The 25445-nt window shown below is 46.1% G+C and overlaps 1 protein-coding gene across 1 annotated transcript in view; it reads left to right on the forward strand.

The window, feature by feature from the left end:
- ZC3H4 (zinc finger CCCH-type containing 4) overlaps positions 1–25445 on the forward strand; it is a 196456-nt gene that overhangs the window by 34741 nt on the left and 136270 nt on the right. Inside the window, exon 5 of the mRNA XM_063937644.1 lies at positions 1948–2096. Within this exon, the coding sequence (XP_063793714.1) occupies positions 1948–2096 (149 nt within the window). The remainder of the gene's footprint in view (positions 1–1947; positions 2097–25445) is intronic.

A 25445-nucleotide genomic window follows, 5' to 3' on the forward strand; every position in this document is an offset into this window, starting at 1 on the left:
GGCGGTTGAACGCCGGATCCTAAGGGAAAAAGGCATTCCGGAAGAGGTCATTCCTACCCTGGTCAAAGCCAGGAAGGAGGTGACCGCACAACATTATCACCACATGTGGCGAAAATATGTTGCGTGGTGTGAGGCCAGGAAGGCCCCACGAAGAAATTTCAACTCGGTCGATTCCTGCATTTCCTGCAAACAGGAGTGTCTATGGGCCTCAAATTGGGGTCCATTAAGGTTCAAATTTCGGCCCTGTCGATTTTCTTCCAGAAAGAATTGGCTTCAGTTCCTGAAGTCCAGAAATTTGACAAGGGAGTACTGCATATACAACCCCCTTTTGTGCCTCCAGTGGCACTGTGGGATCTCAACGTAGTCCTGGGATTCCTCAAATCACGTTGGTTTAAACCGCTCAAATCTGTGGATTTGAAATATCTCACATGGAAAGTGACCATGATGTTGGCCCTGGCCTCGGCCAGGCGAGTGTCAGAATTGGCGGCTTTGTCTCACAAAAGCCCATATCTGATTGTCCATTCGGACAGGGCAGAGCTGCGGACTCGTCCCCAGTTTCTCCCTAAGGTGGTGTCAGCGTTTCATCTGAACCAGCTTATTGTGGTACCTGCGGCTACTAGAGACTTGGAGGACTCCAAGTTGCTAGATGTTGTCAGGGCCCTGAAAATATAGATTTCCAGGACGGCTGGAGTCAGGAAAACTGACTTGCTGTTATCCTGTATGTACCCAAAAAACTGGGTGCTCTTGCTTCTAAGCAGACGATTGCTAGTTGAATGTGTAGTACAATTCAGCTTGCACATTCTGTGGCAGGACTGCCACAGCCAAAATATATAAATGCCCATTCCACAAGGAAGGTGGGCTCATCTTGGGCGACTGCCCGAGGGGTCTCGGCTTTACAACTTTGCCGAGCTGCTACTTGGTCAGGGGCACACCCTGGCTGAGGAGGACCTGGAGTTCTCTCACTCGGTGCTGCAGAGTCATCCGCACTCTCCCGCCCGTTTGGGAGCTTTGGTATAATCCCCATGGTCCTGACGGAGTCCCCAGCATCCACTTAGGACGTCAGAGAAAATAAGATTTTACTTACCGATAAATCTATTTCTCGTAGTCCGTAGTGGATGCTGGGCGCCCATCCCAAGTGCGGATTGTCTGCAATACTTGTACATAGTTATTGTTACAAAAAAATCGGGTTGTTATTGTTGTGAGCCGTCTGTTCAGAGGCTCCTACGTTTGTCATACTGTTAACTGGGTTTAGATCACAAGTTATACGGTGTGATTGGTGTGGCTGGTATGAGTCTTACCCGGGATTCAATATCCTTCCTTATTGTGTACGCTCGTCCGGGCACAGTATCCTAACTGAGGCTTGGAGGAGGGTCATAGGGGGAGGAGCCAGTACACACCACCTGATCCTAAAGCTTTAGTTTTGTGCCCTGTCTCCTGCGGAGCCGCTAATCCCCATGGTCCTGACGGAGTCCCCAGCATCCACTACGGACTACGAGAAATAGATTTATCGGTAAGTAAAATCTTATTTTAATTATCTACTGGTAAATCCTTTTCTCGTAGTCCGTAGAGGATACTCGGCGCCCGCCCGGTGCTTCGTTCTTCCTGCACTGTTACTTGATTAAGTATTGTTGGTTCAGCTGTTGCTGTTCCTGTTTTAAGTTGGGTTAGCATAGCTTTCCTCTGTTTTGTATGTGCTGGTTCGGAATCTCATTACTATCTTTATCTATCCTTTTCTCAAAGTATGGTCGTCTCCCCGGGCACAGTTTCCTAGACTGAGTCTGGTAGGAGGGGCATAGAGGGAGGAGCTACACTATCAAATTCTTAGTGCCCATGGCTCCTAGTGGAGCCGTCTATACCCCATGGTACTAAATGGAACACCAGCATCCTCTACGAACTACGAGAAAAGGATTTACCTATAGGTAATTCAAATCCTATTTTTTTCCCCAGGCATGAGAGGACGGGGTAAATTGATTCGAGGACGGGGAAGAGGCATGATGCGGGGAAGAGGAGGCTTTAGGGGCAGAGGAGGTAGAGGGAGAGGATTCCCAGGGGAGGATCATATGGAGGAAGAGGAGATGTATGATGAAGAAATGGAGGTGAGTGGCACACATACGTATGCATGTACAGTATAGTTTAAATGTGTGTAATGTGATTGTAATTGTGACAGGAATACAGGTTACTGTGGAAATAATCCTGAGCCCCCCCAAGTTCTTCATGTCTGCAAACCATAAGCAGTGTTACAACTCCTCATCCAATAAACCCATGCCAATCAATGTAAGCGAACAGTTACTAAACAGTGTGTGGTTCTCATGATTGAAATTAGTGCTGAATTTGACTGTTGCAGGTTATTTATTTATTTTCTGCAGCAGGTTACATTGGTTTCCACAGGGAAACATCGGGGTAGAGTGGCTCTAGATCCAGAGGCACCAACAGGCTAAAGCTTTAGGCTGTCCCTTGATGCATTGGGACCTCCTCTATAACCCTGCTTCCAGGCACTGTGAGCTCCGTTTCAGTTGGTGTCTGCAGCAGCAGGTCACCTAACAGGAGTGCTGCACTGGGCAGCCCTGAAACAGCTTTTCTCCGGCAGGGTTCACAATGGGTTATTATGAGGCGACAGCGGATTTGCACCAATCGGTCAAAGCTTTTCCAGCCTCCCAGCATGCAACGGGCCCGGCCATATATCCCCGCCTCCTTGCTCAGGCAAATTCGTTTTTTTGTTTGGTGCGGCAGGAGCCGGACCATGGTCAAGAGGGCTGCTGATTCTTAGCAGCCCTAAGCTTTCTTATTTTATTTTTATAGTCTTACTATTTTTTGAGTGATCTTTCTAAACAGTGTCTTATACGTACCTTAGAAAAAGTCGCTTACCCACGAGTACAGTGCTGTGTCGGCGGGCGTCTGTCATAAAATTTCTTCAAAACTGGGCTGTCAGCTCTGTGTGACATTCATTGCCGCTGCTCCATCTCCCAAGCGGCGTTTGTTTCCCGGTACTTGCGGCGGAGACGCTCTGGCTTTAGGCACACGGTCGCAGTCGCTCTCCTGGTTCGCGTGTCTGCTACGGAGAGGAGGTAAGAGGGTCCCCCATAAGGGACCTGCCATTAAATCACGTTCCGTCCACGACCTAGGGAGGCTGTTCGTGGCGCTGGCGTGGACATTGTCACCGAGCATGGACTCCACTAGACCACCAGGGCAATAGAGCACAGGTCGGGTGTACTAACGCCCCATTTAATAAGGCTTGCTATTACTTGGGGTGGAAGTCCAGCATAGGGGAGCCGGGGCTTGACCTGTAGCCTTTTCCCAGCCCAGGGCGACATCTGCAGATTTTCCAGCCCTGGAGCTGCCTCAAACTCTCACTGACTCCCTGATTGAGACGCTGGGCGCCATTTTCTAAGCATAGTTGCGGCTGGTCTCTGGGACTGCAGGGCAAGGTCTCGCTTGTAAAGCCGCCACACAGCAGATACAGGCATACACAGTCATAGACAATGCAAATAGTTGTTATGACAATAAAACTGCAATGGACTAGTATATGTATAGATAGATATACAATTCAGTGTTTCCGAGATATACCTATCACTATTTAAAACAAAAAAACAGCGCTAATAAAACAGGTGTTTCCTTAAAATAAATCACATACGTTTTATTAAACATATATATAAAAATCAGAGAAAATTCTCACAGATATGAGCCATAAAAAATAGAGCCTCTATAGCCAGTCTCTGACCATCGACATTTTGATGTAAATATGCACACCTCTTGGTATTGGTAATGTCCCTGTGACCGGTCACAATATCAACAGGATCCTAACTTTCAAATATGCAGATTTGTCCAATCTTGTGGTATAGTTACCAAAATTGTAGTGGATTTGAGCCGGGTATCCCACCTAGCGAAGATCCAGAGGCTGTCTCCGATCCGACGCAGATGTTTTGGTGGTTTTCCCTCTATTAATTTCCCACGTCCATAGGTTGAAAAATGTCCAAGATGGTGGTGACTGCAATGGTATCCTGAAGGTGGCGTTAAGGTGTCTGGGTCAGGGCTGGTTCCCTTACGCGTTTCGCTGGCGTTTGGCAGCTTTATCAAAGGTGCTCTTACTGGGCTCATATGGCTCTTATATAAGAATAACAATTAACAACCTGGAAACACCTGTTCCTGTTTAATTAGGTTTATATACACAAAATCATATTAACTATACATATATAGCAGCAGAGAGACAGACATCTTCTAATGTAGGTAAACAAATCAAAAAACGAGATGTATAAATGTGTTAAAAACATTGTTTTAGTTACATATCAGAATGGGTCCGATCACATGACCTCTATCATGTGATATGGGTTTGTCCTCATCGTGTATCCCTATTGGTCAACAGCATAAACTAATGAGTAACCATAGTGACCACCCCTACTGTTCCCCGGTCACGTGATTTTATCTCCCAATCATTCGATTATAGTCTAAGATCCCTCATCATATGACCGGTATTATTTCCTTATAAGGACTTCCGGATCCGCCACGTCATACCGTCATGTGACCGCGGCTTAACCGCCCGTCATAATGACGTATCCTGAGGCCCGATCACGTGATCGCCGGGTTTCCTGCACAGTGTAAAGACGCCCTACACTGCGGCGGCGCAGGACGTATCTTCGACTTCAGGTCACATGATAACATTCCGTCATGTGATCGCCGCTGAGTAACTTACACAGTGCAGAAGCGCTTCACAATGCAGCCGCGCGAACACGTGATCAATACTAGGTGACATCATATTGTTTACCTTTTCTTAAAAGGACAGAAACCTCTTTTCAAAAAGATATAAAATATGAAATAAACCCATATTTTCTACTATACAATTCTACATATTCCTTCTTTTTAATATATTTTATATATCCATACGGCAATTGATATTTCTATAAGTTAGGTTTCAGCTTTTTTTAATATATATAAAAAACATTAAATTAGAATTATGATTAGAGTTAGGAGTTAATATAAGAGTTAGGAGTTAAAAAAACCCACTTTAAAGACCCACTTTAGCTATTTATAAACTTGAGCAATTATCAAGAGTAAATATATGCCCACATAAATATATGGGGGGGTGAGGAAATATATAAGGGAAGAAAAATTGTGGGGGGGGGGGGGGGGGGGAGGACAGAACATGGCAGGTCATTCTTGGATCATAGTACTGAATTTAGCTCCAAGGCCTCATTCAGACCCTGAGGATGGAGTGAATTTAATTTAAAGGTCCAGAATATCTCCTGTTTACATAACTTACTATATCTGTCCCCACCTCTTTCGGTCTGTGTGATATGTTCAAGACCAAGTAATTTAAGCGTACTTGGATCTCCCTGGTGATAATCCAGGAAGTGTCTCGGTACGCTGTGGTCCATCTTTTTGTTAATAATATTACGACGATGTTCCATAAATCTAATCTTCAAATTACGTGTTGTCCTGCCTATATATCTTAGGTTACATCCACATTGTAATAAGTAAATAACCCAGCTTGTATCACAATTAATAAAGCTTTTTATATTAGATGTATTCCCATCACTATCTATAATCACAGTTTTTGTTCGATTCATTACATGTTTACATGTTGTACATCGTGATTTGCCACATTTATAAAATCCATTAGGCTTTGTGGACAGCCAATCTCCTTCTAACATTTTCTCTGCTAATTTTCGTTTACTTTTCAGCATACTCGGTGCTAATATTGTTTTAAGGGATCTGTTCTTTTTAAAAATGACTTTCGGTTGAGCGGGGAGTTCATTTTTTAACAGAGGGTCTTGTTTGAGAATAGTATAATTATGATTAAATGCCCGTTTGATTTCTCCTGATTTATTATTAAACTTAGAGATGAACGCCAGATCACTCGGAAATGTGGTAGACTTCTTTCCCCCCCTCCCATTAATCAAAGAATCTTTATCTACCCTTGTAACCTCATCATAAGCTTTCGATAATAATTTCTTAGGGTAACCTCGGGAGTGGAATGATTCGATCATAGATTGTGCTTGATCAATAAACAGTTCTTCCTTAGAACAGTTGCGTTTGACACGCAACAGCTGTCCCTTAGGGATATTTTCCTTCCAAGAAGCATGATGTGCACTACTAAAGTGCAAGTATGCATTACTACTTGTTTCTTTTATATAATTTGTAGTTTGAATCTTATTATCAACAATCTCCAATGTAATATCCAGATAATTAATTTTAAACCTATCAAAGGTATGAGTAAAGGATAAATTAAAAGTGTTAGTGTTCAGTGAAGTGACAAATTGTGAAGCAGTGTGAGAATCCCCATCCCAAATGAAAAATAAATTGTCAATATAACGGCCATAGAAGACCAGGTGCGCGCCGAGGTCCCCCCCCCCAGATGAGCTGGTCCTCGACCTGGCCCATATAGAGGTTGGCATAACTCGGCGCGAACCTGGTCCCCATGGCCGTTCCCATCACCTGCAAATAATAATTATCCAAAAACAAAAAGTAATTGTGCTTGAGAATAAAAGTGATGGAATCTAATATAAAATTCCTGTGTGCCTCTGTTAGGTCCCCATCTGTTGTTAGTTGTTGGCGAATTGCCTCTAATCCCAGTGTATGTGGGATATTGGTATATAAACTCTGGACGTCCAGAGTGAGGAATGCAAATGTTGGTTTCCAAACTATGGACTGAATGAGTTTCAAAAAATGAGTTGTATCCCTGATGTGGGACCTCAACAGAGGCACCCGTGGTTGTAAGTGACTGTCAACATAAAAAGATAAGTTGGACGTGAGGGAATCTATACCTGAAATTATGGGACGACCTGGGGGTGCTGTGAGGGATTTGTGAATTTTTGGCAAGTGATAATAAACAGGTGTGATCGGGTGGTGGGAAAACAAAAACGAAAATTCTTCCTTAGAGATTGTATCTTCTAATAGTGCCCTTTCTAATAATGATTGTAACTCTAATTTAAATCTATTCGTGGGATCTCTAGGTAACTTTTCATAGAATTTTTTGTCTTCTAGTTGACGTAAAGCTTCTTTTATATAGTCATCCCTATCTTGTATGACTAGGCTACCGCCTTTATCGGCTTGTTTTATTACAAGGGATGTATCCTTTAATAAATTGTTTAGGGCTTTTTTCTCCCATTTGTTAAGGTTTTGATTCTTCTTTACCTCTTTCTCTTTCTTACTGCAAATCATTTTAAAGTCCTCCAGAGTAGTTTTATAAAAACTTTCAATGCAACTACTTTTATAATTTATTGGGAAAAATTCGGATCTACGTTTGAATAAAGATTTATCCACATCAAATATCTTTTTAGTTGTTGTCTCCGAAAGATTAGTACTCTCATTTTGTAGTTCTAATAATATTTGTATGGCTAGATCATCGGTAGAGTTTAGGAGGATAGGTGTAGCAGGATCATTATTCCTATCTAATGTTTTTTTAGCGAAGTATCGTTTTCTGCATAGGGATCTAATGTATCTATTGAGCTCCACAAAAAGATCAAAAATATTTGGATCTGTATTGGGAGAAAATTTCAGACCTTTATTCAGAAGAGAGAGTTCGCTTTGTGATAGGGATCTGGATGAAAGATTGAAAATTACATTGTTCTTTGACTTTTTAGTTTGTATTTTCAATCTCTTAGGTTTCTCCTTTTTCCCCCCTCTCTTTCCTCTGCACTTAAATTGCGTCCTCGGAGACAACAACTAAAAAGATATTTGATGTGGATAAATCTTTATTCAAACGTAGATCCGAATTTTTCCCAATAAATTATAAAAGTAGTTGCATTGAAAGTTTTTTTTTTTTTTTTTTTAATTTGTTTATTTTAATTTTCAGGGTATAAACTTTACAGGTTACAAACATTACTGCAGCCTTCCCCCTTACATGGGATGGGCTGTTCTGTCTAACATTACATTACCGATAACAGAAATATAACCTTAAAATAAGGAACATGTGGTTCCCACAATGCAAAGAAACAGCAAAGAGTTATGTCTCAGGGTAGACAGAGACTATTCAGATGGGTGGGAACCGACACACAGGTTCGTAATTATGACTGTAGGAGGGTAGAGACTAAAGAGATAGAACCTGAGAGGCGAGAAAAAGAGACAGGGGAGATGGGGAGGGAATAGAGTAGGAGGAGAGGTGGCAGGGTTAGGGAAATGCCGCTGGTACGCCCCCGTTTTGCGCTGGTATGCGCATGGCGCTAGTACTAAATGGAAAGTGCTACTCGGGGAACACGAAAAGGATATGTTGAGGATATCCTCTGAGCTACTTGTCAGGCTAGGAGAGTACAGGGGTCATAATAGTAGGGCCGTCGAGCTCCCGGGGGGTCGAGCTCCGTGTGCGGGGGCCTGTGAGTCAAACCAAAGTTCCCATATTTGAAGGAACTGAAAAGATCTGTTATGGAGGTATGCAGTGATTTTTTCCATGCTTGCGAAGTACCATATTTTGTTGATGACCTGTTGTATAGGGGGGGACTCCCTCTTTTTCCAGTTTAGGGCAATTGCGCATCTAGCCGCGTTCAAGATCTGTGTCAGTAATTTACCGGAGTTCGGAGGTGCATTGGCAGTGGGGAGGCCTAGCAGAAAGGACCAAGGATCTTTGTATATCCGGGTCTGGAGCACTGTACTCAACAAGTGGGCGACTGAATCCCAGAATAGCTCGATTTTAGGGCATGTCCACCATATATGGAGGAAAGAGCCGTGTCCGCCGCATCCTCTCCAGCACAATGGCTGGGAGGAGGGAAACATTTTGTGAAGTCTAGAGGGGACTAGATACCACCGATATAAGATTTTATATGCGTTTTCCTTAACTAGGGTTGAAATCGAGGATTTCGCGGCAGCCGCAAAGACATCTGACCAATCATAGTCATCTGGTATCGGGCCAAGGTCCTGTTCCCACTTGAGTATAAAAGCCGGGGTCGTCTCCTTATCCCCTACCTGGAGAAGGGAATACAGTTGGGAGATGATTCCACGAGCGAGCGGTTTGTAATAGCAATAGGACTCCAGGGTGGAGAGAGGTTGGAATGGGGATGTGCTTGTTAAGGACGAGACAAAGTGTCTCACCTGGAGATAGGTAAAAGGATTCGCATCCGGGAAGTCATATTTCTCTATCGTCCTAGTGGATGCTGGGGTTCCTGAAAGGACCATGGGGAATAGCGGCTCCGCAGGAGACAGGGCACAAAAGTAAAGCTTTCCGATCAGGTGGTGTGCACTGGCTCCTCCCCCTATGACCCTCCTCCAAGCCAGTTAGATTTTTGTGCCCGGCCGAGAAGGGTGCAATCTAGGTGGCTCTCCTAAAGAGCTGCTTAGAAAAGTTTAGCTTAGGTTTTTTATTTTACAGTGAGCCCTGCTGGCAACAGGATCACTGCAACGAGGGACTTAGGGGAGAAGAAGTGAACTCACCTGCGTGCAGGATGGATTGGCTTCTTGGCTACTGGACATCAGCTCCAGAGGGACGATCACAGGTACAGCCTGGATGGTCACCGGAGCCTTGCCGCCGGCCCCCTTGCAGATGCTGAAGTAAGAAGAGGTCCAGAATCGGCGGCAGAAGACTCCTCAGTCTTCTAAAGGTAGCGCACAGCACTGCAGCTGTGCGCCATTTTCCTCTCAGCACACTTCACACGGCAGTCACTGAGGGTGCAGGGCGCTGGGAGGGGGGCGCCCTGGGAGGCAAATGAATACCTATTTTGGCTAAAAATACCTCACATATAGCCTCCGGAGGCTATATGGAGATATTTAACCCCTGCCAGAATCCGTTAAGAGCGGGAGACTAGGCCGCCGAAAAAGGGGCGGGGCCTATCTCCTCAGCACACAGCGCCATTTTCCCTCACAGAAAGGCTGGAGGGAAGGCTCCCAGGCTCTCCCCTGCACTGCACTACAGAAACAGGGTTAAAACAGAGAGGGGGGGCACTAATTTGGCGTTAGAAATATATAAAAAAGATGCTATAAGGGAAAACACTTATATAAGGTTGTCCCTATATAATTATAGCGTTTTTGGTGTGTGCTGGTAAACTCTCCCTCTGTCTCTCCAAAGGGCTAGTGGGTCCTGTCCTCTATCAGAGCATTCCCTGTGTGTGTGCTGTGTGTCGGTACGTGTGTGTCGACATGTATGAGGACGATGTTGGTGAGGAGGCGGAGCAATTGCCTGTAATGGTGATGTCACTCTCTAGGGAGTCGACACCGGAATGGATGGCTTATTTAGGGAATTACGTGATAATGTCAACACGCTGCAAGGTCGGTTGACGACATGAGACGGCCGACAAACAATTAGTACCGGTCCAGACGTCTCAAAAACACCGTCAGGGGTTTTAAAACGCCCGTTTACTTTAGTCGGTCGACACAGACACAGACAGGGACACTGAATCCAGTGTCGACGGTGAATAAACAAACGTATTCCTTATTAGGGCCACACGTTAAAGGCAATGAAGGAGGTGTTACATATTTCTGATACTACAAGTACCACAAAAGAGGGTATTATGTGGGATGTGAAAAAACTACCGTAGTTTTTCCTGAATCAGATAAATTAAATAAAGTGTGTGATGATGCGTGGGTTCCCCCCGATAGAAAATTATGGGCGGTATACCCTTTCCCGCCAGAAGTTAGGGCGCGTTGGGAAACACCCCTTAGGGTGGATAAGGCGCTCACACGCTTATCAAAACAAGTGGCGGTACCGTCTATAGATAGGGCCGTCCTCAAGGACCAGCTGACAGGAGGCTGGAAAATATCATAAAAAGTATATACACACATACTGGTGTTATACTGCGACCAGCGATCGCCTCAGCCTGGATGTGCAGAGCTGGGGTGGCTTGGTCGGATTCCCTGACTAAAAATATTGATACCCTTGACAGGGACAGTATTTTATTGACTATAGAGCATTTAAAGGATGCATTTCTATATATGCGAGATGCACAGAGGGATATTTGCACTCTGGCATCAAGAGTAAATGCGATGTCCATATCTGCCAGAAGATGTTATGGACACGACAGTGGTCAGGTGATGCAGATTCCAAACGGCACAAAGGTGTATTGCCGTATAAAGGAAGAGGAGTTATTTGGGGTCGGTCCATCGGACCTGGTGGCCACGGCAACTGCTGGAAAATCCGCCGTTTTTACCCTAAGTCACATCTCTGCAGAAAAAGACACCGTCTTTTCAGCCTCAGTCCTTTCGTCCCTATAAGATCATATCTGCCCAGGGATAGAGGAAAGGGAAGAAGACTGCAGCAGGCAGCCCATTCCCAGGAACAGAAGCGTTCCACCGCTTCTGACAAGTTCTCAGCATGGCGCTGAGACCGTACAGGACCCCTGGATCCTACAAGTAGTATCCCAGGGGTACAGATTGGAATGTCGAGACGTTTCCCCTTCGCAGGCTCCTGAAGTCTGTTTTACCAAGGTCTCCCTCCGACAAGGAGGCAGTATGGGAAAAAATTCACAAGCTGTATTCCCAGCAGGTGATAATTAAATTACCCCTCCTACTACAAGAAAAGGGGTATTATTCCACACTATATTGTGGTACTGAAGCCAGAAGGCTAGGTGAGACTTATTCTAAAAAATTTTTTGAACACTTACAAAGGTTCAAATCAAGATGGAGTCACTCAGAGCAGTGATAACGAACCAGGAAGAAGGGGACTATATAGTGTCCCGGGACATCAGGGATGCTTACCTCTATGTCCCAAATTTGCCCTTCTCACTAAGGGTACCTCAGGTTCGTGGTGCAGAACTGTCACTATCAGTTTCAGACGCTGCCGTTTGGATTGTCCACGGCACCCCGGGTCTTTACCAAGGTAATGGCCGAAATGATGATTCTTCTTCGAAGAAAAGGCGTCTTAATTATCCCTTACTTGGACGATCTCCTGATAAGGGCATAGTCCAGGGAACAGTTGGAGGTCGGAGTAGCACTATCTCGGATACTGCTACAACAGCACGGGTGGATTCTAAATATTCCAAAATCGCAGCTGATCCCGACGACACGTCTGCTGTGCCTAGGGATGATTCTGGACACAGTCCAGAAAAAGGTGTTTCTCCCGGAAGAGAAAGCCAGGGAGTTATCCGAGCTAGTCAGGAACCTCCTAAAAACAGTGCATCATTGCACAAGGGTCCTGGTAAAAATGGTGGCTTCCTACGAAGCAATTCCATTCGGCAGATTTCACGCAAGAACTTTTCAGTGGGATCTGCTGGACAAATGGTCCGGATCGCATCTTCAGATGCATCAGCGGATAACCCTATATCCAAGGACAAGGGTGTCTCTCCTGTGGTGGTTATAGAGTGCTCATCTTCTAGAGGGCCGCAGATTCGGCATTCAGGATTGGATGCTGGTGACCACGGAGCCCAGCCCGAGAGGCTGGGGAGCAGTCACACAAGGAAAAAATTTCCAGGGAGTGTGATCAAGTCTGGAGACTTTTCTCCACATAAATATACTGGAGCTAAGGGTAAATTTATAATGCTCTAAGCTTAGCAAGACCTCTGCTTCAAGGTCAGCCGGTATTGATCCAGTGGGAAAAACATCACGGCAGTCGCCCACGTAAACAGACAGGGCGACACAAGAAGCAGGAGGGCAATGGCAAAAACTGCAAGGACTTTTCGCTGGGCGGAAAATCATGTGATAGCACTGTCAGCAGTGTTTCATCCCGGGAATGGAAACTGGGAAGCAGACTTCCTCAGCAGGCACGACCTCCACCCGGGAGAGTGGAAACTTCATCGGGAAGTTTTTTCCACATGATTGTAAACCGTTGGGAAATACCAAAGGTGGACATGATGGCGTCCCGTCTGAACAAAAAACGGGACAGGTATTGCGCCAGGTCAAGAGACCCTCAGGCAATAGCTGTGGACGTTCTGGTAACACCGTGGGTGTACCAGTCGGTGTATGTGTTCCCTCCTCTGCTTCTCATACCTAAGGTGCTGAGAATTATAAGACGTAGAGGAGTAAGAACTATACTCATGGCTCCGGATTGGCCAAGAAGGACTTGGTACCCGGAACTTCAAGAGATGCTTACAGAGGTCTTATGGCCTCTGCCGCTAAGAAGGGACTTGCTTCAGCAAGTACCATGTCTGTTCCAAGACTTACCGCAGCTGCGTTTGTCGGCATGGCGGTGGAAAGCCGGATCCTAAGGGAAAAAGGCATTCCGGAAGAGGTCATTCCTACCCTGGTCAAAGCCAGAAAGGAGGTGACCGCACAACATTATCACCACATGTGGCGAAAATATGTTGCGTGGTGTGAGGCCAGGAAGGCCCCACAAAGAAATTTCAACTCGGTCGTTTCCTGCATTTCCTGCAAACAGGAGTGTCTATGGGCCTCAAATTGGGGTCCATTAAGGTTCAAATTTCGGCCCTGTCGATTTTCTTCCAGAAAGAATTGGCTTCAGTTCCTGAAGTCCAGAAGTTTGTCAAGGGAGTATTGCATATACAACCCCCTTTTGTGCCTCCAGTGGCACTGTGGGATCTCAACGTAGTTCTGGGATTCCTCAAATCACATTGGTTTAAAACCAGTCAAATCTGTGGATTTGAAGCATCTCACATGAAAAGTGACCATGCTCTTGGCCCTGGCCTGGACCAGGCGAGTGTCAAATTGGTGGTTTTTTCTCAAAAAAGCCCATATCTGTTTGTCCATTCGGACAGGGCAGAGCTGCGGACTCGTCCCCAGTTCTCTCCCTAAGGTGGTGTCAGTGTTTCACCTGAACCAGCTTATTGTGGTGCCTTGCACCTACTAGGGACTTGGAGGACTCCAAGTTGCTAGATGTTGTCAGGGCCCTGAAAATATGTTCCAGGACGGCTGGAGTCAGGAAAACTGACTTGCTGTTATCCTGTATGCACCCAACAAACTGGGTGCTCTTGCTTCTAAGCAGACTATTGCTAGTTGGATGTGTAATACAATTCAGCTTGCACATTCTGTGGCAGGCCTGCCACAGCCAAAATATGTAAATGCCCATTCCACAAGGAAGGTGGGCTCATCTTGGGCGGCTGCCCGAGGGGTCTCGGCTTTACAACCTTGCCGAGCAGCTACTTGGTCAGGGGCAAACACGTTTGCTAAATTCTACAAATTTGATACCCTGGCTGAGGAGGACCTGGAGTTCTCTCATTCGGTGCTGCAGAGTCATCCGCACTCTCCCGCCCGTTTGGGAGCTTTGGTATAATCCCCATGGTCCTTTCAGGAACCCCAGCATCCACTAGGACGATAGAGAAAATAAGAATTTACTTACCGATAATTCTATTTCTCGGAGTCCGTAGTGGATGCTGGGCGCCCATCCCAAGTGCGGATTATCTGCAATACTTGTACATAGTTACAAAAATCGGGTTATTATTGTTGTGAGCCATCTTTTCAGAGGCTCCGCTGTTATCATACTGTTAACTGGGTTTAGATCACAAGTTGTACGGTGTGATTGGTGTGGCTGGTATGAGTCTTACCCGGGATTCAAAATTCCTCCCTTATTGTGTACGCTCGTCCGGGCACAGTACCTAACTGGCTTGGAGGAGGGTCATAGGGGGAGGAGCCAGTGCACACCACCTGATCGGAAAGCTTTACTTTTGTGCCCTGTCTCCTGCGGAGCCGCTATTCCCCATGGTCCTTTCAGGAACCCCAGCATCCACTACGGACTCCGAGAAATAGAATTATCGGTAAGTAAATTCTTATTTTTGACGCGATTTCTGGTAAGGGTGTACAGGCCCCTTCGGACAATACATCTAGAACAAAGCGGATGTTATGTGTCGACCATGAGTGCGAGCGGGTCATGGAATAGCCTGGGACGAACGAAGGGTTGCCCCACAATGGAGTAAGCGCCGAAGGGGCTGATAGCATGTGGAAATGGCGTGTACAATAGTCCCAGATCTGACAGGTGAATTCCAGAACCGGGTGGAGTTGCAAATGGGGAGGCCTAGATTTAGGAGGGGATAGGAGTAGAGACGATAGAGGGGTGCGGCTAAGTGTCCTCTCTAACTGGAGCCAACGTATGGACTGCATAGGGGCGAACCATGCAACCGCTTGGCTGAGATGGGTAGCCAGATAGTAAAGACGGATATCTGGGAATCCTCTCCCCCCTTCTTGTTCTGATCTGCGGAGGGTAGAGAACCCTATCCTAGGAGTTTTATTTCTCCACACAAAACGTAGCAACCACGTATGAATTTGTGCCAGTACCGAGTCCGGCACTTTCACTGGTAGCGTTTGAAATAGATAGAGGAGGCGGGGGATAATATTCATTTTCAGAGCTATGATACGGCCTAACCAAGATATAATTAATGATTGCCATTTATGGAGATCGGCCTTAAGATTTTTTAAGCAAAGGCGAGAAATTTTCCTTAAACAAGTCTCCATAGCGGCTCGTAATATAGACCCCCAGATATCGAATTTTAGAGGTGCACCAGGTGAATTTGAAGTTGTTTTGCATGTTGGCTATTTGGGGAGGGGAGATGTGGAAGGGGAGAGCTTCCGTCTTGGACCAGTTGACTTTGTAGCCCGATAACTTTCCGTATTCAGACAGGCATTGAAAGTTTTTATAAAACTACTCTGGAGGACTTTAAAATGATTTGCAGTAAGAAAGAGAAAGAGGTAAAGAAGAATCAAAACCTTAACAAATGGGAGAAAAAAGCCCTAAACAATTTATTAAAGGATACATCCCTTGTAATAAAACAAGCCGATAAAGGCGGTAGCCTAGTCATACAAGATAGGGATGACTATATAAAAGAAGCTTTACGTCAACTAGAAGACAAAAAATTCTATGAAAAGTTACCTAGAGATCCCACGAATAGATTTAAATTAGAGTTACAATCATTATTAGAAAGGGCACTATTAAAAGATACAATCTCTAAGGAAGAATTTTCGTTTTTGTTTTCCCACCACCCGATCACACCTGTTTATTATCACTTGCCAAAAATTCACAAATCCCTCACAGCACCCCCAGGTCGTCCCATAATTTCAGGTATAGATTCCCTCACGTCCAACTTATCTTTTTATGTTGACAGTCACTTACAACCACGGGTGCCTCTGTTGAGGTCCCACATCAGGGATACAACTCATTTTTTTAAACTCATTCAGTCCATAGTTTGGAAACCAACATTTGCATTCCTCACTCTGGACGTCCAGAGTTTATATACCAATATCCCACATACACTGGGATTAGAGGCAATTCGCCAACAACTAACAACAGATGGGGACCTAACAGAGGCACACAGGAATTTTATATTAGATTCCATCACTTTTATTCTCAAGCACAATTACTTTTTGTTTTTGGATAATTATTATTTGCAGGTGATGGGAACGGCCATGGGGACCAGGTTCGCGCCGAGTTATGCCAACCTCTATATGGGCCAGGTCGAGGACCAGCTCATCTGGGGGGGGGGACCTCGGCGCGCACCTGGTCTTCTATGGCCGTTATATTGACAATTTATTTTTCATTTGGGATGGGGATTCTCACACTGCTTCACAATTTGTCACTTCACTGAACACTAACACTTTTAATTTATCCTTTACTCATACCTTTGATAGGTTTAAAATTAATTATCTGGATATTACATTGGAGATTGTTGATAATAAGATTCAAACTACAAATTATATAAAAGAAACAAGTAGTAATGCATACTTGCACTTTAGTAGTGCACATCATGCTTCTTGGAAGGAAAATATCCCTAAGGGACAGCTGTTGCGTGTCAAACGCAACTGTTCTAAGGAAGAACTGTTTATTGATCAAGCACAATCTATGATCGAATCATTCCACTCCCGAGGTTACCCTAAGAAATTATTATCGAAAGCTTATGATGAGGTTACAAGGGTAGATAAAGATTCTTTGATTAATGGGAGGGGGGGAAAGAAGTCTACCACATTTCCGAGTGATCTGGCGTTCATCTCTAAGTTTAATAATAAATCAGGAGAAATCAAACGGGCATTTAATCATAATTATACTATTCTCAAACAAGACCCTCTGTTAAAAAATGAACTCCCCGCTCAACCGAAAGTCATTTTTAAAAAGAACAGATCCCTTAAAACAATATTAGCACCGAGTATGCTGAAAAGTAAACGAAAATTAGCAGAGAAAATGTTAGAAGGAGATTGGCTGTCCACAAAGCCTAATGGATTTTATAAATGTGGCAAATCACGATGTACAACATGTAAACATGTAATGAATCGAACAAAAACTGTGATTATAGATAGTGATGGGAATACATCTAATATAAAAAGCTTTATTAATTGTGATACAAGCTGGGTTATTTACTTATTACAATGTGGATGTAACCTAAGATATATAGGCAGGACAACACGTAATTTGAAGATTAGATTTATGGAACATCGTCGTAATATTATTAACAAAAAGATGGACCACAGCGTACCGAGACACTTCCTGGATTATCACCAGGGAGATCCAAGTACGCTTAAATTACTTGGTCTTGAACATATCACACAGACCGAAAGAGGTGGGGACAGATATAGTAAGTTATGTAAACAGGAGATATTCTGGACCTTTAAATTAAATTCACTCCATCCTCAGGGTCTGAATGAGGCCTTGGAGCTAAATTCAGTACTATGATCCAAGAATGACCTGCCATGTTCTGTCCTCCCCCCCCCCCCCCCCCCCCCCCACACAATTTTTCTTCCCTTATATATTTCCTCACCCCCCCCAGAAGGAATATGTAGAATTGTATAGTAGAAAATATGGGTTTATTTCATATTTTATATCTTTTTGAAAAGAGGTTTCTGTCCTTTTAAGAAAAGGTAAACAATATGATGTCACCTAGTATTGATCACGTGTTCGCGCGGCTGCATTGTGAAGCGCTTCTGCACTGTGTAAGTTACTCAGCGGCGATCACATGACTGAATGTTATCATGTGACCTGAAGTCGAAGATACGTCCTGCGCCGCCGCAGTGTAGGGCGTCTTTACACTGTGCAGGAAACCCGGCGATCACGTGATCGGGCCTCAGGATACGTCATTATGACGGGCGGTTAAGCCGCGGTCACATGACGGTATGACGTGGCGGATCCGGAAGTCCTTATAAGGAAATAATACCGGTCATATGATGAGGGATCTTAGAATATAATCGAATGATTGGGAGATAAAATCACGTGACCGGGGAACAGTAGGGGTGGTCACTATGGTTACTCATTAGTTTATGCTGTTGACCAATAGGGATACACGATGAGGACAAACCCATATCACATGATAGAGGTCATGTGATCGGACCCATTCTGATATGTAACTAAAACAATGTTTTTAACACATTTATACATCTCGTTTTTTGATTTGTTTACCTACATTAGAAGATGTCTGTCTCTCTACTGCTATATATGTATAGTTAATATGATTTTGTGTATATAAACCTAATTAAACAGGAACAGGTGTTTCCAGGTTGTTAATTGTTATTCTTATATAAGAGCCATATGAGCCCAGTAAGAGCACCTTTGATAAAGCTGCCAAACGCCAGCGAAACGCGTAAGGGAACCAGCCCTGACCCAGACACCTTAACGCCACCTTCAGGATACCATTGCAGTCACCACCATCTTGGACATTTTTCAACCTATGGACGTGGGAAATTAATAGAGGCAAAACCACTGATCTATCTTCACGGAGTCTGGCCGTTTATTAACCAGTTTCTACTAAGCTGTGAGTGCCGCATGTTACTATCTTCTATATATATATATATATATATATATCGCTTGTGGCCCGGCACTCTCAGCATAATAGGATTACTCCGTCTGTTGCCTTCCGTAGTTAGGAGAGTGAAGCAACTCCCCAAATATGCAAGTCTTGAACGGCGGCACTCAGAACAAAAGAGACACGACACTGCAAGTTGTTATATATATAATTTCTCTAACGTCCTAGTGGATGCTGGGGACTCCGTAAGGACCATGGGGAATAGACGGGCTCCGCAGGAGACTGGGCACTCTGAAGAAAGATTTAGTACTACCTGGTGTGCACTGGCTCCTCCCTCTATGCCCCTCCTCCAGACCTCAGTTGGAATCTGTGCCCGGCCAGAGCTGGGTGCTTTTAGTGAGCTCTCCTGAGCTTGCTAATAAGAAAGTATTTTAGTTAGGTTTTTTTATTTTCAGAGAGCTTCTGCTGGCAACAGACTCTCTGCTACGTGGGACTGAGGGGAGAGAAGCAAACCTACTAACTGCGGCTAGGTTGCGCTTCTTAGGCTACTGGACACCATTAGCTCCAGAGGGATCGAACACAGGACCTGACCTTGTCGTCCGGAGCCGCGCCGCCGCCCCCCTCGCAGAGCCAGAAGTCAGAAGCCGGCAGAAGCAAGAAGACATCGAAATCGTCGGCAGAAGACTCCTGTCTTCACATGAGGTAGCGCACAGCACTGCAGCTGTGCGCCATTGCGCCCACACTACCCACACACTCCGGTCACTGTAGGGTGCAGGGCACAGGGGGGGGGGCCCTGGGCCGCAATTAGGATACCTCTTGGCAAAAAGACACATATATACAGCTGGGCACTGTATATATGTACGAGGGGCCTTCTTCCTCAGCACTAACCAGCGCCATTTTCTCTTTACAGCTCCGCTGAGAGTAAGCTCCCCAGGCTCTCCCCTGCAGTATCAAGGTAGAAAAAGGGTAAAAAGAGAGGGAGGGCACATAAATTTAGGCGCAAATTATCATAAACAGCAGCTACTGGGTAAACACGAAGTTACTGTGTAATGCCTGGGTTATATAGCGCTGGGGTGTGTGCTGGCATACTCTCTCTCTGTCTCCCCAAAAGGCCTTGTGGGGTCCTGTCCTCAATTAGAGCATTCCCTGTGTGTGTGCGGTGTGTCGGTACGTTTGTGTCGACATGTTTGACGAGGACGGTTACATGGAGGCAGAGCAAGTGACTGTGGTGTCGCCGCCGACGGCGCCGACACCTGATTGGATGGATATGTGGAAGGTGTTAAAATAAGAATTTACTTACCGATAATTCTATTTCTCATAGTCCGTAGTGGATGCTGGGAACTCCGTAAGGACCATGGGGAATAGCGGCTCCGCAGGAGACTGGGCACATCTAAAGAAAGCTTTAGGACTATCTGGTGTGCACTGGCTCCTCCCCCTATGACCCTCCTCCAAGCCTCAGTTAGGATACTGTGCCCGGACGAGCGTACACAATAAGGAAGGATTTTGAATCCCGGGTAAGACTCATACCAGCCACACCAATCACACCGTATAACCTGTGATCTGAACCCAGTTAACAGCATGATAACAGAGGAGCCTCTGAAAGATGGCTCACAACAATAATAACCCGATTTTTGTAACAATAACTATGTACAAGTATTGCAGACAATCCGCACTTGGGATGGGCGTCCAGCATCCACTACGGACTATGAGAAATAGAATTATCGGTAAGTAAATTCTTATTTTCTCTAACGTCCTAAGTGGATGCTGGGGACTCCGTAAGGACCATGGGGATTATACCAAAGCTCCCAAACGGGCGGGAGAGTGCGGATGACTCTGCAGCACCAAATGAGAGAACTCCAGGTCCTCCTCAGCCAGGATATAAATTTTGTAGAATTTTACAAACGTATTTGCTCCTGACCAAGTAGCTGCTCGGCAAAGTTGTAAAGCCGAGACCCCTCGGGCAGCCGCCCAAGATGAGCCCACCTTCCTTGTGGAGTGGGCATTTACAGATTTTTGGCTGTGGCAGGCCTGCCACAGAATGTGCAAGCTGAATTGTACTACAAATCCAACGAGCAATAGTCTGCTTAGAAGCAGGAGCACCCAGCTTGTTGGGTGCACACAGGATAAACAGCGAGTCAGATTTCCTGACTCCAGCCGTCCTGGAAACATATATTTTCAGGGCACTGACAACGTCTAGCAACTTGGAGGCCTCCAAGTCCCTAGTAGCCGCAGGCACCACCAATAGGTTGGTTCAGGTGAGACGCTGAAAACACCTTGGGGAGAAACTGAGGACGAGTCCTCAATTCCGCCCTGTCCGAATGGAAAATCAGATAAGGGCTTTTTCAGGATAAAGCCGCCAATTCTGACACGCTCCTGGCCCAGGCCAGGGCCAACAGCATGACCACTTTCCATGTGAGATATTTTAACTACACAGATTTAAGTGGTTCAAACCAATGTGATTTTTGGAACCCAAAACTACATTGAGATCCCAAAGTGCCACTGGAGGCACAAAAGGAGGCTGTATATGCAGTACCCCTTTTACAAACGTCTGAACTTCAGGGACTGAAGCTAGCTCTTTTTTTGGAATAAAATTGACAGGGCCGAAATTTGAACCTTAATGGACCCCAATTTCAGGCCCATAGACACTCCTGTTTGCAGGAAATGTAGGAATCGACCCAGTTGAATTTCCTTCGTCGGGCCTTACTGGCCTCGCACCACGCAACATATTTTCGCCAATTGCGGTGATAATGTTTTTGCGGTTACATCCTTCCTGGCTTTGATCAGGATAGGGATGACTTCATCCGGAATGCCTTTTTTCCTTCAGGATCCGGCGTTCAACCGCCATGCCGTCAAACGCAGCCGCGGTAAGTCTTGGAACAGACAGGGTCCTTGCTGGAGCAGGTCCCTTCTTAGAGGTAGAGGCCACGGATCCTCCGTGAGCATCTCTTGAATTTCCGGTTACCAAGTCCTTCTTGGCCAATCCGGAACCACGAATATAGTGCTTACTCCTCTCCATCTTATCAATCTCAGTACCTTGGGTATGAGAGGCAGAGGAGGGAACACATACCCTGACTGGTACACCCACGGTGTTACCAGAGCGTCTACAGCTTATTGCCTGAGGGTCCCTGGACCTGGCGCAATACCTGTCGAGTTTTTAATCATGTGGAAGACTTCTGGGTGAAGTCCCCACTCTCCCGGGTGGAGGTCGTGCTGAGGAAGTCTGCTTCCCAGTTGTCCACTCCCGGAATGAATACTGCTGACAGTGCTATCACATGATTTTCCGCCCAGCGAAGAATCCTTGCAGCTTCTGCCATTGCCCTCCTGCTTCTTGTGCCACCCTGTCTGTTTACGTGGGTGACTGCCGTGATGTTGTCCGACTGAATCAACACCGGCTGACCTTGAAGCGGAGGTCTTGCTAAGCTTAGAGCATTGTAAATGTCCCTTAGCTTCAGGATATTTATGTGAAGTGATGTCTCCAGGCTTGACCATAAGCCCTGGATATTCCTTCCGTGTGTGACTGCTCCCCAGCCTCGCAGGCTGGCATCCGTGGTCACCAGGACCCAGTCCTGAATGCCTAATCTGCGGCCCTCTAGAAGATGAGCACTCTGCAACCACCTCAGGAGGGACACCCTTGTCCTTGGTGACAGGGTTATCCGCTGATGCATCTGAAGATGCGATCCGGACCATTTGTCCAGCAGGTCCCACTGGAAAGTTCTTGCGTGGAATCTGCCGAATGGGATTGCTTCGTTGGAAGCCACCATTTTACCCAGAACCCTTGTGCATTGATGCACTGAGACTTGGCTCGGTTTTAGGAGGTTCCTGACTAGCTCGGATAACTCCCTGGCTTTCTCCTCCGGGAGAAACACCTTTTTCTGGACTGTGTCCAGGATCATCCCTAGGAACAGAAGACACGTCGTCGGAACCAGTTGCGATTTTGGAATATTGAGAATCCAATCGTGCTGCCGCAACACTACCTGAGATAGTGCTACACCGACCTCCAACTGTTCCCTGGATCTTACCCTTATCAGGGAATTGTCCAAGGAAGGGATAACTAAAATTCACTTCCTTCGAAGGAATATCATCATTTCGGCCATTACCTTGGTAAAGACCCGGGGTGCCGTGTACCATCCATACGGCAGCGTCTGAACTGATAGTGACAGTTCTGTACCATAAACCTGAGGTACCCTTGGTGAGAAGGGTAAATTTTGACATGAAGGTAAGCATCCTTGATGTCCCGAGACATCATGTAGTCCCCTTCTTCCAGGTTCGCAATCACTGCTGAGTGACTCAATCTTGAATTTGAACCTCTGTACGTAAGTGTTCAAAGATTTTAGATTTAGAATCGGTCTCACCGAGCCGTCCGGCTTCGGTACCACAACAGTGTGGAATAATACCCCGTTCCCTGTTGCAGGAGGGGTATCTTGATTATCACCTGCTGGGAATACAGCTTGTGAATGGCTTCCAAAACAGTCTCCCTGTCAGAAGGAGACATCGGTAAAGCCGACTTTAGGAAACGGCGAGGGGGAGACGTCTCGAATTCTAATTTGTACCCCTGAGCTATCACCTGAAGGATCCAGGGGTCTACTTGCGAGTGAGCCCACTGCGCGCTGAAATTCATTGAGACGGGCCCCCCACCGTGCCTGATTCTGCTTGTAAAGCCCCAGCGTATACTGAGGGCTTGGCAGAGGCGGGAGAGGGTTTCTGTTCCTGGGAACTGGCTGATTTCTGCAGCCTTTTTCCTCTCCCTCTGTCACGGGGCAGAAATGAGGAACCTTTTGCCCGCTTGTCCACGAAAAGACTGTGCCTGATAATACGGCGTCTTCTCATGTTGAGAGGCGACCTGGGGTACAAACGTGGAATTCCCAGCTGTTGCCGTGGCCACCAGGTCTGAAAGACCGACCCCAAATAACTCCTCCCTTAATAAAGCAATACTTCCAAATGCCGTTTGGAATACGCATCACCTGACCACTGACGTGTCCATAACCCTCTACTGGTAGAAATGGACAACGCGCTTAGACTTGATGCCAGTCGGCAAATATTCCGCTGTGCATCACGCATATATAAAAATGCATCTTTTAAATGCTCTATAGGCAAAAATATACTGTCCCTATCTAGGGTATCAATATTTTCAGTCAGGGAATCCGACCACGCCAACCCAGCACTGCACATCCAGGCTGAGGCGATTGCTGGTCGCAGTATAACACCAGTATGTGTGTAAATACCTTTTAGGATACCCTCCTGCTTTCTATCAGCAGGATCCTTATGGGCGGCCATCTCAGGCGAAGGTAGAGCCCTTACAAGCGTGTGAGCGCTTTATCCCCCCTAGGGGGTGTTTCCCAACGCACCCTAACCTCTGGCGGGAAAGGATATAATGCCAATAACATTTTAGAAATTATCCGTTGTTATCGGGGGAAACCCACGCATCATCATCATCACACCTCATTTAATTTCTCAGATTCAGGAAAACTACAGGTAGTTTTTCCTCACCGAACATAATACCCCTTTTTTGGTGGTACTCGTATTATCAGAAATGTGTAAAACATTTTTCATTGCCTCAATCATGTAACGTGTGGCCCTACTGGAAGTCACATTCGTCTCTTCACCGTCGACACTGGAGTCAGTATCCGTGTCGGCGTCTATATCTGCCATCTGAGGTAACGGGCGCTTTAGAGCCCCTGACGGCCTATGAGACGTCTGGACAGGCACAAGCTGAGTAGCCGGCTGTCTCATGTCAACCACTGTCTTTTATACAGAGCTGACACTGTCACGTAATTCCTTCCAACAGTTCATCCACTCAGGTGTCGACCCCCTAGGGGGTGACATCACTATTACAGGCAATCTGCTCCGTCTCCACATCATTTTTCTCCTCATACATGTCGACACAAAAGTACCGACATACAGCACACACACAGGGAATGCTCTGATAGAGGACAGGACCCCACTAGCCCTTTGGGGAGACAGAGGGAGAGTTTGCCAGCACACACCAGAGCGCTATATATATACAGGGATAACCTTATATAAGTGTTTTTCCCCTTATAGCTGCTGTATAGTTAATACTGCGCCTAATTAGTGCCCCCCTCTCTTTTTTTAACCCTTTCTGTAGTGTAGTGACTGCAGGGGAGAGACAGGGAGCTTCCCTCCAACGGAGCTGTGAGGGAAAATGCCGCCAGTGTGCTGAGGAGATAGGCTCCGCCCCTTTTTCGCGGACTTTTCTCCTGCTTTTTTATGGATTCTGGCAGGGGTTAAATGCATCCATATAGCCCAGGAGCTATATGTGATGCATTTTTTTGCCATCCAAGGTGTTTTTATTGCGTCTCAGGGCGCCCCCCCCCAGCGCCCTGCACCCTCAGTGACCGAAGTGTGAAGTGTGCTGAGAGCAATGGCGCACAGCTGCAGTGCTGTGCGCTACCTTGTTGAAGACAGGACGTCTTCTGCCGCCGATTTTCCGGACCTCTTCTGCCTTCTGGCTCTGTAAGGGGGCCGGCGGCGCGGCTCTGGGACCCATCCAAGCTGGGCCTGTGATCGTCCCTCTGGAGCTAATGTCCAGTAGCCTAAGAAGCCCAATCCACTCTGCACGCAGGTGAGTTCGCTTCTTCTCCCCTCAGTCCCTCGATGCAGTGAGCCTGTTGCCAGCAGGTCTCACTGAAAATAAAAAACCTAATCTAAAACTTTCACTAAGAAGCTCAGGAGAGCCCCTAGTGTGCACCCTTCTCGTTCGGGCACAGAGATCTAACTGAGGCTTGGAGGAGGGTCATAGGGGGAGGAGCCAGTGCACACCAGATAGTCCTAAAGCTTTCTTTAGATGTGCCCAGTCTCCTGCGGAGCCGCTATTCCCCATGGTCCTTACGGAGTCCCCAGCATCCACTTAGGATGTTAGAGAAATGATAACGTAAGCTCCTTGCATAAAAGGTTGGATTATCA

Source organism: Pseudophryne corroboree, chromosome 8 (genome assembly GCF_028390025.1).
Source record: "Pseudophryne corroboree isolate aPseCor3 chromosome 8, aPseCor3.hap2, whole genome shotgun sequence".
NCBI classification, from domain to species: Eukaryota; Metazoa; Chordata; class Amphibia; order Anura; family Myobatrachidae; genus Pseudophryne; species Pseudophryne corroboree.